General features: G+C 41.8%; 1 protein-coding gene across 1 annotated transcript; it reads right to left on the bottom strand.

The window, feature by feature from the left end:
- Nucleotides 1–3,481: 3,481 nt before the first annotated feature.
- Nucleotides 3,482–14,121, bottom strand: LOC125244513 (tripartite motif-containing protein 16-like). Its single transcript, XM_048154584.1, has 7 exons — nt 13,352–14,121; nt 12,463–12,558; nt 12,143–12,376; nt 6,872–7,031; nt 6,672–6,719; nt 3,670–4,033; nt 3,482–3,638 (listed from the first exon to the last, which is right to left on the bottom strand). The coding sequence occupies exons 1-7, from the start codon at nt 13,919–13,921 to the stop codon at nt 3,482–3,484; spliced, it is 1,629 nt and encodes a 542-aa protein (XP_048010541.1). The 5' UTR covers nt 13,922–14,121.
- Nucleotides 14,122–18,006: the final 3,885 nt, after the last annotated feature.

Below are 18,006 nucleotides of genomic sequence, written 5' to 3'. Positions count from 1 at the left end.
TAAAGGCGTGCAGCGTTTTGTGGGGTTTGTGAACTACCTATCCAAGTTCATGCCACGCTTGTCAGAGGTCTGCGAACCACTGAGGAGGCTGTTAGATAAGGATGTACAGTGGCACTGGCTGCCAAAGCATGACACAGCCATGAAGGAGATCAAGGCACTGATCACAGCTGTACCTGTTTTGAGGTACTATGACATTAACAGGCCGGTCACCATACAGAGCGACTCCTTCCTGCAGCAAGCAGCAGCCCAGGCCTGTCTGGCTGGACAGCCAGTTGCATTCGCATCCCGTGCATTGTCACAAACAGAGCAAAATTATGCACAAATAGAGAAAGAGTGCCTGAGCATTGTGTTTGCCTGCCAGCGATTCCACTACTACCTGTATGGGAGGGGTGATGTTACAGCAGAGACAGATCACCGCCCGTTAGTGTCCATCTTCAGTAAGCCTCTCCTCAGTGCACCAAAGCGCCTCCAGAGCATACTCCTTACTCTCCAGAACTACTGCCTCAATGTGGTGTACAAGCCAGGCCCGGAAATGTATATCAGTGACACGCTCAGCAGAGCTGCTACCCCACCACAGAGCACAGACACACAGTACAGGCGGGAAATGGTCTGCAGCCTGCAGCAGAAACAGTATGACACCGCAGCAATTCAGCAGACAGACAATCTGAATGTCACCAGCCAACGTCTTGCACAAATCCGACAACACACCGAGAAGGATGAGTGCCTTCAGATGCTCAAGACTGTTGTGCTTGAAGGATGGCCAGACTGCAGAGAGGAGACGCCCATAGTGATTAGAGGGTACTGGACCATCAGAGATGAGATTAGTGTGCAAAACGGCATACTCTTCAGAAGCCAGCGTGTTATCATTCCTAAAACGTTGCGACCGGAAATGCTGAGACGGATTCACTACAGCCACATAGGGGGAGAAGCTTGCTACAGGCAAGCCTGTGACACCCTATTCTGGCCCAACATGCAGGGGGAAATCAAAGACTTTGTGCATCAATGCTCTGTGTGCAATGAGTACGCACATGAACAACAAAAGGAGACCATGATGTCACACCCACTGCCCACACGTCCCTGGCAGATAGTGAGCATGGACTTGTTCAACCATGCCGGAAAGGATTTCCTGCTCATGGTGGACCACTACTCTGACTTCTGGGAGGTCGATCTGCTTCCTGACCTCTCAGCTGAAACTACGATCCTGAGGTGCAAGGCTCAGTTTGCACGCCATGGCATACCAGACCGGGTAATTTCTGACTGCGGATGTCAGTTTGCATGTGGAGCTTTCAGGGCATTTGCGAAAGAGTGGTGCTTTGAGCATGTTCCCTTATCACCAAGACACCCGAAAGCCAATGGCAAAGCAGAATCGGCAGTGAAGATTGTAAAAAGCCTGTGCAAAAGAGCCGCGTTTGCTGGCGAGGACCCATGGAAAGCTATTCTCCATTGGAGAAACACGCCCACGGAAGGGCTGCACTGCAGTCCTGCACAGCGGCTGATGTCGCGGAGACTGAGAACACACCTCCCTGTGGCGGACCAGCTCCTGATGCCCCGGGTCATCACTGAGTTACCTGAAAAACTGTGTGTGAAGCGGCAGATTGCGAAACTGCACTATGACAGATCAGCCAAAGATTTACCTGAGCTGAACGTCGGCCAGCCTATCAGGATGAAACCACTCCCTGGGGACAGGACGGGCTGGTGGAGAAAAGGGGTGTGCTTGCAGCAGGCAGGACCCAGGTCCTATGTTGTTAATGTGGAGGGGACAACATACCGTCGCAACAGGGTCGATCTTAGACCAGCGGAGAAACTCCCCTCTCTGTCATCAGGGCATCTAGAATGTTCACCGGAGTATCCCGGGGACACACATGCAACAGAAGGGGGTTCTGCGAGTGAGGACAGCAGTGGAGAGACAGGCACCAGTCATGGGAAGGCACCCCATTCATCGCAAACCATTTGCACGCCCCACCGTGAGGAGCAGGGCCAGTCATACTCCCGGAGTGGCAGACTAATTAAGCCTCGGGATAGATTGAACCTTTAAGTGGGGCAAACTAAACAAGAGAAGTGAACACTTGAAAACAAGAATGCTGTTAGCAGCTGTTATAGCAGTATTTGGGTTCAAGCAGCTCTGTTAGGTAAATTGGTTTTTTTTCAGTTCATTGTAATAGCCTGTTATCAAGTCAGGGTGTTCGCTGCAGAGTTAACAGGTAGAGTTTAATGAAGTTCAGGTTTGTTGACAATGCCATTTATTGTTTGGATATCTTACTACAGGAAAGGAGATGTTACAGGGTGTCCTGTTGTACTGCTTAGGCAGCAGCTCCACCTTGTGGGGAAATTGAGTATTGCTCACATGCAACAGGAAGTCAGCAGTGTTGTTCTACCGTGTGCATGTCAGTTCTGGATCTGAGCAATACACAGATCTTAATACACAGTTTGTGTAGCGTCCTTATTTCACCAACATACAACAGTCTTCGCATGAAAGACCCATGACTGGCAGATCAACTTGCCACTACATTTCTCTCTGAAATGGTAGAGAATTAAATTAAACTGAATGTGGAGCATTTTAACTGTGACAAGATGATTGACAGGGCAGTTTATACAGTGACAGGAGCGACAGAGCGTCCGTTAAAGATGATGAAGTATGTCCCAAAGCTTAACTACTCTTCTGCTACACACTCAAAAGTAAGTACTTTTTTTCACAAAAACAGAACATACTTTCAGGGCATAGTATAAGGGATGATGCAGGTTAAGTAGATCGAGTCCATCGACGCCCCCAAAGCTTCACAGTCCTAAAGCTTGTCCGGGGTCGACATTTCATTCAGTAACATTAGGCAGTTTTTATTTATATGCTGTTTAATATTGATGATCACCTTATTTTACAAATGCATCTGCTTACATGTGAGATTGCTTTTTCTGCTTCTTCTTCACCTGTGTTTTGATTGGGAGATTCAGTACTCTATCTAAAGATGTGTAACAGCGCCCCCTACCGCATAACAGTGAAAACACCGAAAGCCGGGAATTTCCGTCAATGGTGGGGAGTGACTTAAAAATATAATATGAACTCTTTATTAAGTCATGTGTGTGTCATTTTGGGTGGGCGATATGACCAAAATCTTATTTCAAGATATAAGGCATTTTAATTTAAATACAATAACAATAATGATATATAGATATTTTGGTTATTTAATTTCTGTAATAAAAATAAGAACAAAGAAGCAACTGTGATTATATATAGGCCTGCACTCATGCTGATTAGATAGATATGTTGATTACTGATTTTTGACAGCTGGTTGAGATGACGTGATGATTGGATCTTGTTCCTCCCAAACTTTACATAATTTATTCTGTTATATCACTGACAGAAGTTCAGCTGTAGTATTAATGTAATGAAGAGGAAATAAGAGACTCTATAACATCTCACTGTTACTGATTCATCATGAGCTCAAAGCATTATGGGTAGAATCTCTCTACAGTCTATTCTGATTAATCAACACAGTTTCACTGATCCATTATAAGCAATAAACCCAGGATAGAGTGGTTGAGTGAATGTGGTCTGGACTGTGTGGATGAGGCTCATTGTGTCTCCAGAGACGCTGTAGAAGGACAGAGTTCCTGCACTGTGATCCACAAACACTCCTATTCTACTGTGATCCACATACACTCCTATTCTACTGCTGATGGACTTTTACAGGGAGTTTAGTCTGTATGTCATTGTGTCTGAATGAGTAACTGGAGGAAGAGCAGATCAAACTCCAGGACTGATCATTACGTCCAAACACACACTCACTACTTGATCCCTTCCTGCTGATGCTCTTATATGACACTGATATACACACACATCCACTCCTCTCAGTCTCCCAGTAACATCGTCCACACACACTCTCTCTACACAACACCTGAGGATACACATCAAATCTGTCTGGATGATCAGGATAAGACTGGACTGTGAAAATGCCAGTGTAAGTAATCACTCTGTTTCCCTCAGACAGACGGAGGCGTTTATTCACTGTGTTCAGATCCAGATTGAGCTGATGTGAATCTGATGGAGATAAAACACATCAGAATCAGGAATAATGAATCTGATCTTTTAATGTTCTGAAATCTTCATGTTCAATATATCAGCAGTGTCTCAATACAGTTTACCAGATATCCTGTGAAATTCATCATTTACATCAGTGGATCTCAACCTTTTTTTGGCCAGTCTAAACAGTCTTCCCTGAATATTAATGTTGTTTATTATAATTTAAAGGTCTATTATTAAATTTACACCATTTAAAGGATTAGTCCACTTTTAAATACACTTTTCCTAATAATTTACTCATCCCCATGTCATCCAAGATGTCCATGTCTTTCTTTCTTCAGTCGAAAAGAATTTAAAGTTCAGGATTTTTCTCCATATAGTGGACTTCAATGGGCACCAAACAGTTGAAGGTCATAATTAGTTTCACTGCAGCTTCAAATTGTTCAACACGATCCCAGATGAGAAATAAGGGTTTTATCCAGAGAAACCATCACTCATTTTCTGTAAAAAATTGAAAATTATATAAGATTAATCCATAAATGCTCGTCTTGAACTAGCTCTCTTCTTCTTCTCCTCTATTAGAATTCCAGCAGTGTAGAAACTGATAAGTGTATTACTGCCCTCCACAGGTCAAAGTTTGAACTAATTTTTATATGCAATATGCTAGTTCAATAGTATATAACAATTAGTTCAAACTTTGGCCTGTGGAGGGCAGTAATACACTTATCAGTTTCTACGCTGCTGGAATTCTAATAGAGGAGAAGAAGAAGAGAGCTAGTTCAAGATGAGCATTTAAGGTTAAAACTTATATTATTTTCAATTTTTTTTCAGAAAATGAGCGATGGTTTCTCTGGATAAGACTCTTATTTCTCATCTGGGATCGTGTTGAACAATTTGAAGCTGCAGTGAAACTAATTATGACCTTCAACTGTTTAGTGCCCATTGAAGTCTACTATAAGGAGAAAAATCCTGGAATGTTTTCATCAAAAACTTTAAATTTCTTTTCGACTGAAGAAAGAAAGACATGGACAACTTGGATGACATGGGGGTGAGTAAATTATCAGGAAAAGTTTATTTAAAAGTTGACTAATCCTTTAAATGTTTGAGGTCAGTGTGATTCTTTTTAAAAGAAAATGATACTTTAATTCAGCAAGAATTTTCAGCACTGAAAATTGTTGGTGATTTTCAGTGCTGTAGACTTTGGCGATCTTGAACTCTTTAAATTTCTATCTGTTTCCCCAAAGATTAAAATGACTTGATACAAAATCCTGTTTAGGATAAATCCATAGTGGAATTTTTCCAGAAGACTTTTCAGTTTCTTACTTTCCTGAAACTGTTGAAGAGCTTTTTTACTACTGTGATTTTACCTCTAAATCTTGAATTAATGTTTTTAATTGGCTTTCAGTGAAAAATAATCATATTTATTCATTAGTTTTAGAAGATATTGTTTTTAAAGAATATATTGAATCCTCAGTTTAGTGTTGTCCTGATTCACATCTTTGTAAAAGTCTTGCTTTTTTGAATGTTAGTATGATATAGTTATGCTCTCTGACCCACTTTGTTAATGTGTAATAAAAAAGACCTTTAAAATGATTGTTTTTTTATATAAATTTAATTTGCAGTCCGGCATTTTTGTCACATAATAGATTTGACTGGATAGTTTAAATATCATTATCATTAGTTTCCCATGAATAAAAAAAGCCATGTGAATAGAAATTATATTTATAAGTGTTAAAGGTGGTACAGAGGATGTTTTGTTTTATACATTTTTGCAATATTACTTGAAACTGTCTTTACTAACTGATGAAAGACTATTTATTAGGTGCACTGAAAGTAATAATATTAATATACATCATCTGTGCATGAGGTAGGGCCTTAAAAACATCAGCCAATCGTTTACGCTATCATCGCGTAAACGATTGGCCCTCTGGCTTGTCAATCACTGCCATTGTGAGAGATGTGCGCGGATTGGCCCTCTGGCTTGTCAATCACTGCCATGACGTTCCTTGTGAGAGACGCGCGGCTGCGCGCTCTAGTAACTTTCCACACTCCGCATGCAATGTTTTTGTCAGGAGACAGGAGTAACAACTGCAGATTATGAGTCACCTGCGGTGAGTCCGACATAATGAATCCACGGCTTTAGGTCGCGCACACACTTAACGATTGTAAGGCCGATTATGAATGTAAATTGATACTTATGACTGATCGCGCTCAAACGCGTCCAGTCAGAGCCAGTTGCGTTCAGTCTGAGATTACAGTCGGTGTTCAAATTCCTTGTGAAAGTATTTAAATCTGCTTCAGGAGCAGGAAACAATCGTTGTATGTTGAGCTCAGTCAGAATGTTTTAGCTAGTCGTTAAATGTGTGCCCGGCTTAATAACACAGCGAATGCCGGTGATAAACAAACACTGAAGGAGGGGGGTTGTTCTTCTGCATGCGCTCATTTCAAAAACTCAGTCGACGAAAACATCCTCTGTACCACCTTTAAATAAATGCTTTAGTGATTTGACACTAGTCTATTCTGGTCACATAAGTGTAAACTGGCAGAACATGAACACCCATGCTTTGGTGCTACTAACAACAGAACAAATGAATTTGTATAATATAGTATAATGTTGTTGTATTGTTGCATTTCCCCCCCACACACACACACTTACATAGTAGGAATTCGTTCCTGGTTCTGGGAACAATGTTGGTGAAAGTGACTGTGGAAATTAACAGACATGACAAGTGTGATTATCATGTCAAGAGAAAATGATCCTGCATCCGTTCCTAAGACATTTTTAATATGATCTTCTACATGATATGAGATGATGGAGGATCATTTCTGAGAGCAGATGAATCTCCAGGACTTTACCTCTGTCAGAGATCTTCTTCAGCTCCTCTTTGCAGAAATCCTCCAGTTTGTCTCTCAGCTGACGGACAGATTCTCTCACAACATCAAAAGAGGAGAGAGAACTGAAGGGATCATCATTTACGTCTGTAGATTCAGGAGGAGCTGAGAGAGACTGGAAACTCTACAGAAAACAGAAATCAAAGCTCATCACCTCCACACTTCAGCCAATAACCTGCACTACTGTCAGATTTGAGCAGCTCTTGTTGATCTTTAGTAACTCTCCTCAATCCAGCACTTTCACAGCATCAGCTTCATTCTTCTCATGTTCATTATATCATGTTAGAGCTGTAAGTTCTAGCATTTGACACTTACACTATATGTGAACTTTCTAGAAAAACACTTGATGATCAAACATCTGGCAATAACATAAATGTAACAGATCAAGAACATCAATGGAGTCACATGACAGGGTTGAGTAGATCTGATCAGGAAAAGAAATTCAAAGGCAACGAGTAGATTGATCATTATAACTTTTGAACAGTTAGTGGCTCTGAAATTCACTCTTAAGACATGAGCTGAACTGCATTTGTAAGTGCGTCTCTTTCAAAAGAAGATCAGATGAGAGTCTGACTAATGATTATTTAACGAGTTTGTTTGCCCATATAATCTTTAGGTTATTAGGTTAGCTAATTTGGCTTGCTGTCCACTGAGGAGGGGCTCGATGAAGCATCTTCAACTCAAGCTCTGATACACCCCCAGTGAATAAATATAGGATGTGATTACATAGGGCAAGGTACCTGAAATGAAGGTGGAGTTTGGGGAGGTTGAGGGATGCTGAAACAGCTGAGACTGAAGAGAGGTAAGCAGCTGCTTATATACTCTGGCTGTTGTTTGGAAGATTAGATGGGCTCGCTCCTCCCTAAATTACGTTTAGGAACTTCACTTAACGAGTTCGTTTGCCCATATAATCTTTAGGGTATTAGGTTAGCTAATTTGGCTTGCTGTCCACTGAGGAGGGGCTCGATGAAGCATCTTAAACTCGAGCTCTGAGACACCCCTCAAAAAGTGCAGAATAAATTTGGGACAGCAAGTTGGATTTAGCATGGTTGAAAATTCTTAAGGATTTAAAGTATATGGGATACCCAGATGCTTAATGCTTGTTACCCCCCCCCCCCCCCCCCCAAAAGGAGCGAAAGATTAAAGCGATATGAAGAATAGAGTTGAGGTGTCGAGTGGCACTAGAGTTTCCTATGCCGGAACACAAGGAGGTTGTGATTAATTGGCCTGGAGTCATGAATGAACACTGCTGCGACAGTGATATTTAATGAGGCTCCTGTGGGAGCTGGGCTGGAACGCGTCGCCCTACTATGTCCACCATGTGGGGCTATGAGCAGGCTTCTGCTGCGGCAATATTATTATTTAAGGAACTCTGTCGGGGGCTTGCGTTTATTGCTGCTGTGTGAGTTTGACTAGGATGCATCTCGCCGCTGCACTGCTGCGGCAGTGACTTCTAAAATTACTCCTGCGGGAGTGTTTTTTGGGACTGGAGGTTTGAGTACGTGGTTGGAGAACATCCCGCCGCAATGTCTGCAACATGGGGGCCCATGAATTTAGAAGTACATGGGGCCCCCAGCTGCCAACAGAGGGGAAGGAGGTCCTCGTCCCTTAAAGGGAAAACGGGCCACTGATATCCAGAGCGAACCTGCCTGCCGCAGAAAAAGGGAGCCTACGGTATATAGATAAAACGCAGAGCTACCGTCCTTCCAAGGTGGTTTGGATCACATAAGGACATGATAAGGCCCGCTGCGATCCTTATGGGACATACGATCCTTGGTACCTCCAGTCCGCTTGTTCAGATAGGAGGGCCCACACTGCGATCCGAACAGGAGAGCCTCCATGGTTAAGAACATGAAGAATCACACTGTGATTCAGAAAGGGAGAGCCCCCACGGCACCTGAACGGAAGCTCACACTGCAATTCGACCGGGAGGACTCCCGCTGCATTTCGTAGGAGAGAGCCCCCGATAAAATAAACGGGAAGCTCACTCTGCAAGTCAAACGGGAGAGCCCACACTGCAAGTCGAACGGGAGAGCCTACACAGTATCTGGACGGGGGAGCCCACACAGCAATTCGAATGGGAAAGCCCACTCCAGGAGTGGTAGCTAACACACATCCGAAAAGGGATAACTCTCACTGCATCCAGATGAATATGATAAGTGGTAAGCGGGGAGATGCAAAAATAGTGGGGAGAAGCGGTCCAGACTCAGAAAGATGCTAGTGTTTGTGATGTAGAACTGATCGAACATATGTTGTTTTAAAGGCATGGCATTGACCAATCATTTTAATTTGGTGTTCGGATAGGCCCCTCTGGGCTGCTGTGATGGCTGCACCTATGCAGAAAGATAATAAAAATGGATGGTTAAAAGGTTGTCTGGTGTTTGGCTGAGGGGGATTGGTTTTGTAAACCTTTGATGAGGAGGGATATCTGGGTACCTGAAGAGTTGGGGCACTGTTGGCCATGGATGAACTTGGAGAGCAAGGTATGCCACTGAGGTAGATTTTGATTGTTCCTGAATTAAATTGGTATGATGGAGGTAAGAGATGAAGGATATTGAATGGAGGGAAAACTCCTGGAAAGCTCTGTGGAAGTTTTTTGAAGGAACTCCAAGCTGTCCAGTAGGTTTGGAGTGTTCTGGGAGAAACGGCTTGCAGTATGGTATTTGTGGATGTGGTATGAAGATGTCTTGAGGGAATGGACCAGACGAATGAGAGTTCTGAATCAGGAGGAATTGAAGTTGATTGGAGTCTGCTTCCAGAGCCAATGTTCTAAATTTGAAAAAGAAGATAAAACATCTGTGATTTTATTTTGGTGACCTGGGATATGTTCATCTATGATGATGAACTGGTAACAGGCGGAAATTCTAAGGGGCAATTAACATTTCGGAACCCCATAGATTGGCTGTTACTACTATGGGATACAGGTTTATGAGACTGATTGCTTGGACTATGTTGTGGTGGTGGAGAATTCATCTAATTTGGTTACTCCAATTGGGCTTATGCGGAATAAGGTGGAGAATCAAAAGGGACCGATCATGAATCTGGAATCTAGTTCTTTTTGATGAGGCCTTCCACTATATCGGGTCCAGTTGTTGCAAGATTATAAGTTATTGCAGATTAAGCTGGAGTCAGGTATACTTTCCAGACTGTGGCTGAAATGTTCTGTCAGGCCTGAAAAAAAGAATCGGTTGGAAATTGTCTGGATGGTGTCCATTTCACTAACTAACTGGGAAATAATGATTGAAGAAGAGAGAGGCTGCTCACTTAGCTGCAAAGCTTGAGGTAGATATAAAAATGACTGCTCCAAAGGAAGAAGATCAAATGTCTGCACCTGATGGAATTAGGGAACGGTTATGGGTTGAAAATGTTGGTTGTTCCATGGTGACTGCGTTGGGAGGAGCTGGAAAAGGGACTGCTGTTGCGAGAGAATGGGCTGGCAAGCGGCTCAGACCTGAAGAAGTGTTTGGTGTTGGAAAAAGATGGATGTTGGGAGGAGGGCTCCATTACTGACTGGTGTCCAGGATGGCTGAAGTGAGAGAAAGGGGTTGGTGGGCAAAAGGAGTGTTGAGATCATTTGCGGAGGCAACCTCACGCTAGGATCTGTGCCAAGAAGAATGTTAGAAGAAATTGGGGAACAGAAGGGAGGAGAGGAATGAGGTAAGCTGTAAACAGATAGAGGGTGAGGGACGACTAGCGGAGGTAGCCTCACGCTAGGATCCGCTTTCTGGGTGAGCGAGAAGTAACCATCTGCGAGGGCATCCTGGCGCATGGGTTTATCATGAAGAAGATTGAAAAAGTACTGAAAAAGCAGAAGGAATTAGTGATGTTACATATGAAACTGAAGCTTCAAATCTCATATCGAATACACAGCTCAATTATAATGAATGCATATGTTTTCAGAGGAGCGGTGATAAATGAAAGACGTCTCAACTATCTTTCCCGTCACATGAATGCTGTGCGTTTCAGAATGTTGAACCCAGACCACTACTCTACAGGTTTATGGAATTTAAAGTCCATTTACTAATATATATATTATATTACATGATCGTACATTCTGCCATAAAGACAGTATAAAACCCTATCATAATTAGAGCATGATTTACTTGCATCAAACTCTGTTAGTATTATTATTGTTATATTTAATTTATTGCAACACATTAGTATGGAAATTAGATTATCATAAAACTACACGTTTAACATTGCCAGGCATTTATTTGCTTAATGGAATGACTGAGCTGTACATCTATATTCTTTGGCTGCACTGGCTGGTTTATGGCTGCTGTAAATTTATTTATTTATTTTTATAAGCTTCAAGATTCAAGAGGCTTAATTTCATAATCCATAGAAGGAAGTAAAGTACGGGAGACAGGAATAAGTTTGGATAGTTCTTGCCTGAGGAGTGGAGCTGCATATGGGAAGAGCTGGAAAAGCGGGACTGTTTTTGCGGCTGCTGTTGTTGATCAGGCGGAAAAACGGTGGACGAGGAAGTGCGTGCGGCGGCAACGGACTGTGGATTAGCGTGCTGTAAATGTTTATGTTCAGGACATCAGGTCGGAAGAGAAACTTTTGAGTCTTGCTTTTATGATGCTGAAGTGTTTGTTGGCATGCTGGAACTGTTGTTAGAACTAAAGAAGATCGTAGAGTTTAGCTTTGATGATCTGCGGATGAAATTAATTCCAGAGCTGGAGAGGACTTGACGTAGGCTGTTGGCGGACCATTTGAAATGGGTAGAATCAGTGTATTAGCGACGGTAGAATGAAGAGATGAAGTCTGTGAAGAAGACTGATGAGGCGCAGTTAAACGGGCGATCCTGAGAGTGGTCCAGAGCGCGGTTATCCGGAGCGTGGTCAGAAAGAGCATCTGTGTTTGGATCTGTGAGATCCGATCTTACGCGAGATGTGACTGTTGGTGTCTCGGGGAAAGTTCGTCGTCTGAAGGGGAATGGTGGAATTTCCGTGGTGTCGGACATTGTTCAGTACGGCACTACCGGATGCTGAAACAGCTGAGACAGAAGAGAGGTAAGCAGCTGCTTATATACTCTGGATGTTGATTGGAAGATTAGATGGGCTCGCTCCTCCCTAAATTACGTTTAGGAACTAATAACCGAAGGAACTAATAACACATAATAACCAGATCAACACTTCAGTCAACGGCTCATTCTGCTCTCATGAAATGTTTCTCTGTGAGTCTCTTGCTCAAGTCCACTATGATCCTGTTCTTCTAGATCTCTGTTACCTGCAGAAAATGGATGTGATCCTGTGTGTGTGAAAGCTGCTCCAGCTCAGCGTCTCTCCTCCTCAGATCATTGATCTCCTGCTCCAGTTGCTCCAGTCGTCCTTCAGCTCGACTCACTGCAGTCTTTTCCTGATCTCTGATCCGCTGTGTGGCCTCAGAGCGGCTTCTCCTAATGGAGCGGATGAGCTCAGTGAAGATCCTCTCACTGTCCTCCACTGCTGTCTGTGCAGAGCGCTGTTAGGACACACATCACAATCACACAGTGGCTTCAGTGAGTCCTGACTGAGACTTCTCAAACTTCTCTTCTTCTGTAGACTCACCTTATGAGACTCCACAGCCTCTCTCAGCTGCTGAAGATCTTTCTCTCTCTGCTGGATCCTCTGCTGGAACCACCTCTGCGTCTCCTTCAGCTGGTGCTAAAGGACAAACCAATGACAGGAGAAACATCACATAAATCATCAAGTAAACAGATATGAATCCAGTATCAGTGAAATGCTGAGATTGAGGGTTAAAGATCTTTCATGATAAGGTTAAATATTTCTTTTATTGTTTACTCATCCTCATGTCTTTCCAAACTTGCATGATTTTATCTTGCATAACACTTATTTTGAATAAGTACTTATATTTGAATAAGTAATTACTTCACGACTGCTAAAAAAGTATGATCTATACAGTATGAATGTAATCTGGACATATTACATTCACCATGTTGTCATTATCACATGATCTACCAGCATCAGTTGCATTGCTTCACTGCCATAAATCCTCTCCAGTGGCCTCATGGGATAAAGTCCATCGACTGCACCCTTCAGAATCTCAGAAGTAGTTGGTCATCCAGGTACTTTTTGCCCACTCTTTTATGAATACTGTGAATTAGAACATATTCCTTCCCCTTTCTGGCCTTCCTAATGCAAATTAACTTGATAGCTAAAATGAACTTTTAACACTATTCCTCAACAATTCACAACATCAATCTTTAATTGTGTTCTCACCATTTTTATAATGACTGCTTTCTGAACCATGCAGTACGATGCAGGTCAGGTGTTATATATGGAGCCTAATCATCATTACAAGCGTTTTAAAGTAAACTAAGTGTTCAGACACAGAGGGTGTAAACAGGCATTAAATATGTAAATGTATTCTAGTAGACCCCATAAACACCATTCTGAGCCTATAAATGAGCATAATGGGGCATCTTTAAGTTCATACCTGTTTCTCTGTCCTCTGTGCTGCAGTTGATACAGTGTCGTGGTTTTTATGTTCATCCATACACAGCACACATATACACTTCTGATCAGTGCGGCAGAAAACCTCAAGGATCTTGTCGTGTTTCTGGCAGATCATCTCCTGCAGTCGTCCAGTGGCTTCAGTCAGATTGTGTCTCTTTCCTTTAAACAAACTCTCATGTTGTTCAAGGTGATTCTGACAGTAAGAGTTCAGACACACCAGACAGGACTTGACGGCTTTGTGTTTTCTTCCAGTACAGACGTCACACTGCACATCTCCAGCTCCAGCATGACAGTCAGTAGGAAGTTTAGTCTTCTTCAGTTTCTCCACCATTTCAGCCAGAATGGTGTTTTTAGCTAAAGCAGGTCTTGGACTGAAGGTCTGTCTGCACTGAGGACAGCTGTAGACTCTCATCTGATCCTCCTGATCCCAGCAGCCTGTAATACAGATCTTACAGTAACTGTGTCCACAGGAAGTTGTCACTGGATCGTTCAGGAGATCCAGACACACTGGACACATGAACTCTTCCTGAGAAATTCTGGCTTCTGCCATTTTACTGCATGAATACAGAAACACAAACACACAACAGCTCAACTACACTTCAGTTTCTATTTATCTGAACTCAGGTGATTCCTGTTTCCTGGTTCTGTGTTTGAGTGACGTGTTTAAAACAGGCGTGTCTGTAAAGCAGGTTCCTCATTCCTGGTCCTGAAGAGCCTCATTGCTGCTAAGTTTTTAGTTTTCATGTTTGTTCCCACACACATTATGTTTAACCAGTCTCAGACACATGTGAATGTTTTCCTGGCAACCCCCTTTTTTTTGTGCATGCATGTCAGCTCACATCCATAATCTGATATTTGCTACATTTAAAACAACAATGTGAACAGCTATACAAAAAAAAAATCAGATCTGAACAAAAATGAAGGCTCACAGAGTGAACGTACTGTTACTCGTACTGTTTTGAATGAGAGAAAATGCAATGCCCAATATGGCTGAATAAGTCCCGCCTTCTAAATGAGAGCCAATCGCCGACTGGTAAAGTCATTGCGTCACTGCAGTGGCCGTTAGAAGCTCCGGTTCTAATAAAAAATGTCGTTTTTGTCATGATTCAAGCGTTTAGAAACGAAATTTATGAGACAGTTGTTGTCAGATTTCATTGGTGATTTCAAATATGAAATTTAATCGAAAGTGTGGCAAACAGCTTTGGAGAATTTGATGTTTCCCCATTCAAAGAGATAGGAGCTGCACTTGGATGCCCAAGAGGCGTTTCAAAGATGGACTATGAGTGAAATAACTTGTCTTAAAGGGATTTGGTGTTACTCATCCAAAGCGCGTACATGGAGAGCCGCGTTATGCCATAACCAGGCCCTAGTTGTCATATTTTAATCTGCATTCAATGTTTATCTTCAGTTATTTTTGATTTGTTGTTAAAGTTAGAAAAACTTAGTTGTGACCATATTAGTACATCTGATTACAATGAACAGTAGCTCAACTAGATAATATGGCTAGCTTGTATAAAACAAGGTTGTTCCTTTGTTAATTCAGTCATTAAGTTACACAGACTGTTTTCATAGACATGCAGGATATGCAGTGTAAATGTGGATGATCCCAGTACAAAGAAAGCATAACTGCAGATTTCTTATAACTGATAGTAGAATTACTAATTGCAGTTTTAAAATTGAAGAAGCTGACATTGTGAAACAACTGGAGACTGACTTTTGACCAATAAACCGAAGTCATGTTTTTAATTGATGTTATTTAGAATACAGTGAAGAATTTCAGCTGCATAACATAACTCATGTTTATGGCTCCCTGTGACTGATAACAGTGAAAAGTGATACTCTAGTGACACATACACTGCTGCATTGGTGCCACATTGAACTTTAATCTAACAGACTATTGAGTTGTGTGTAAAGTAATGTATACACCTGAAACTAGAATATCTTTTTGTAAATAGTATTTTCGGAAATAGTATTTTAATTTTAAATGATCTCACTTTTTTCTCTTTCTCTTTTAGAAGGTGATAGAGAAGTCTAAAGAAAGACTTATACCTAGATAAAGTAAGTTTCAAGTTCCAGCTGAGACCATAAAACAGGCAAAATAGACCCTTCATACCTATTGATGCTGAAACCACACTAGTTTGTGGGAGATTTGTAGAAGCAAAGGGCAGATCACGCTCCTCCATGGCAACGATCAAGGTATTTGGTGGGGGTCTGCTTGTTGTACATCTAGATGTTTCTTGTCCTTGCTGGGTTTTTTTTTTTTTTTGCCTGTTTCGTCTGCCTTTTGCTTCCAAGATGCCCATCATCACACAGCATTTTTTTTTTTGAGCACAGATCTGCTTTGCTGCAATTCTCAACTTCAGCCTGATGTATCTGTTTGTTTTGTTTTTTGCACAACATAAAGGAAGCCTGCTGTCCAATTGCCTACCCCTTTCTCTTGGTTCGGAACAGCTCCTCGATTTGGCGGACTACATCGAAGGCCTCTGGTGACGGCCGACAAAGTACACCTGGCTTGAACTCCTTTAGCTTCAGTAAAACACTGTGCTTTCCTTCAGGACTGTCATCATTTTCCTTAACTGCACTTTGGCAATCATCACAAATGTTGGAATCTTTGATCACTTTATTCACAGTGTAGCCTGTAAGATGATAGAGATCACTGGTCTCCGTTCACTCCATCAGCTCCTCCAGTGAGGCCAGGACTGGGAAGTGTCTGCTTTGTGTCCAGGAAGTCTGCCAAAAGACAGTTGTCATCCTCCTGATAGCTTCCTGATTTCACTGTCGCAAGAAACTGCCCAACTGATACTGAAACTCTATTGGAGTCTGGACTGGATTCCTCTGTTATTGCAGCTGAACAGGTTTTCAAGACAGTCTTGGGTAAACCTGCTGGTCAACACAAACATGTCTCTGGGCCAGCATGTCTTGTTGGATTGATAGAAATGTAGATGTTGCCATCACAAATCCTGTTTGCACAAGCTTCCAGCTACCATTTCATCTAATCTTCAGTCCACGTAAGACTTGGATGGTGTCCTGGAGGAACTTAATGGCCTCTTGGTATTTCTCCATCTTGTATGTGCTCAGTGCCATTACTGGGTGGTGAGAGGACATGATGTCAAACCAGTGGTCCACCTGCTCCAGAAACCATGCTGTTGTCCGGTAAGGGGGAGGTCTTTGTTCCTGCTCCACCATGTATTTCAGGCCTGCACTTGTTGCCTTGCTAAAGACAACAACACCCCCGCAAACTATGACCTCAATGCTAAAACATGTAATTGAATTTACACCTCTATGACAGCATAACATTATAGAAACATAAAAGCAGAATTTATGGCTGAGCTTTGTATATATGGTATCATAATATAATAAAAAATGAAAAGATCTTTTCCCTTATTTGTATCATTTGTTGGATTACCAAAATAATCATCCAGCTTCTTCCATAAAGTTATTTTGTAAGAATAAAAACTTGACCTACCTTAAGGTTTAGTTCACTCTGAAATGAAAATTGGCCCAAGCTTTACTCACCCTTAAGCCATCCTAGGTGTATACGACTTTCTTCTTTCTGATGAACTTAATCGCAGAAATATTAATAAATATCCTGATGCATCCTGGCTATATAATGGCAGTGATAGGGATCAAACGAGAATGAGCTGAAGAAAATGCTTTCATCCTCATCCATCCATCATAAATATGTGCTCCACATGGCTCTAAGGGGTTAATAAAGGCCTTCTGAAGCAAAGCGATGTGTTTTTGTAAAAAAAATCAAATCCATATTTATCAAGTTATGAAGTGAAATATGTAGCTTCCGCACAAGCCGCCTTCCGTAATCAACATACGAAGAAAGTGCAAAACTCTTGCAGATCACAAAGCTTACACTACGTCCTACGCCTTCCCTATTCAACTTGTGGAAAAAGTGTAACTGATGCGACTTGAATATGGAAGGCGGTCTGGTGGAAGCTAGATATTTTACAGGTTTGGAAACTTATGAGGGTGGGTAAATGATGACATAATTGATGATGATTTCATTTGTTTGAGCCCTCTGTTCAAATGCAAATTAAATCTGTTTATGTCTGTTTAAGGTTGACAAAGCCTTCATTTTGGAGAAATGCCACCCTGTCTTAGTTGAGAAGAGTTGTGAAATACAGCAAGGAAATTAACTTTTTCTAGGACGTCCTACAGGAAATCGAGGACAGAGGTTAAAAGTAGGATAAATTCCAGTGGTATGATGCTGTCAACAAGATAATCGGCATTAAATCAAGTATCCAACCAATACAGAAGAAGGTATTTTGAAGAATGGGGGTAACCAAACAGTTGATGGACACCACTGACTTCCATAGTTTAGAAATAAATATATACTGTAAAAGTCAGTGGTGTCCATCAACTGTTTGATTACCCACATTCTTCAAGTTCCACAGAAGAAAGAATCTCATAAAGGTTTGTAAAAACTTGACGATGAGAATATAATAACAGAATTTTCATTTTTGGATGAACTATCTCTCTAACAAAGCATTGTTTTCCCAAAAGTGTCTTGATACAGTTACACTTATGTAACTTACATATTGTGCTTTGTAAATGTTATGGTCACCATCTTTCTCACCTTCCTGGACTCCATTTCCCAGCATTCCTCCTTTTTACTCACCTGCA

This window comes from Megalobrama amblycephala, linkage group LG14 (assembly GCF_018812025.1).
Source record: "Megalobrama amblycephala isolate DHTTF-2021 linkage group LG14, ASM1881202v1, whole genome shotgun sequence".
NCBI classification, from domain to species: Eukaryota; Metazoa; Chordata; class Actinopteri; order Cypriniformes; family Xenocyprididae; genus Megalobrama; species Megalobrama amblycephala.
Note: the sequence above shows the minus strand (reverse complement) of the source record. Positions and strands in the feature narration are given on the sequence as shown.

Coding starts and splice junctions, on each gene's coding strand:
- LOC125244513 (XM_048154584.1), bottom strand. CDS start 13,921: ATGGCAGAAGCCAGAATTTCTCAGGAAGAGTTCATGTGTCCAGTGTGT. Junction 12,377..12,462: donor AGGCTGTGGAGTCTCATAAG/GTGAGTCTACAG, acceptor GTGTCCTAACAG/CGCTCTGCACAGACAGCAGT. Junction 3,639..3,669: donor CTCCCTGTAAAAGTCCATCA/GCAGTAGAATAG, acceptor TGTGGATCACAG/TAGAATAGGAGTGTTTGTGG.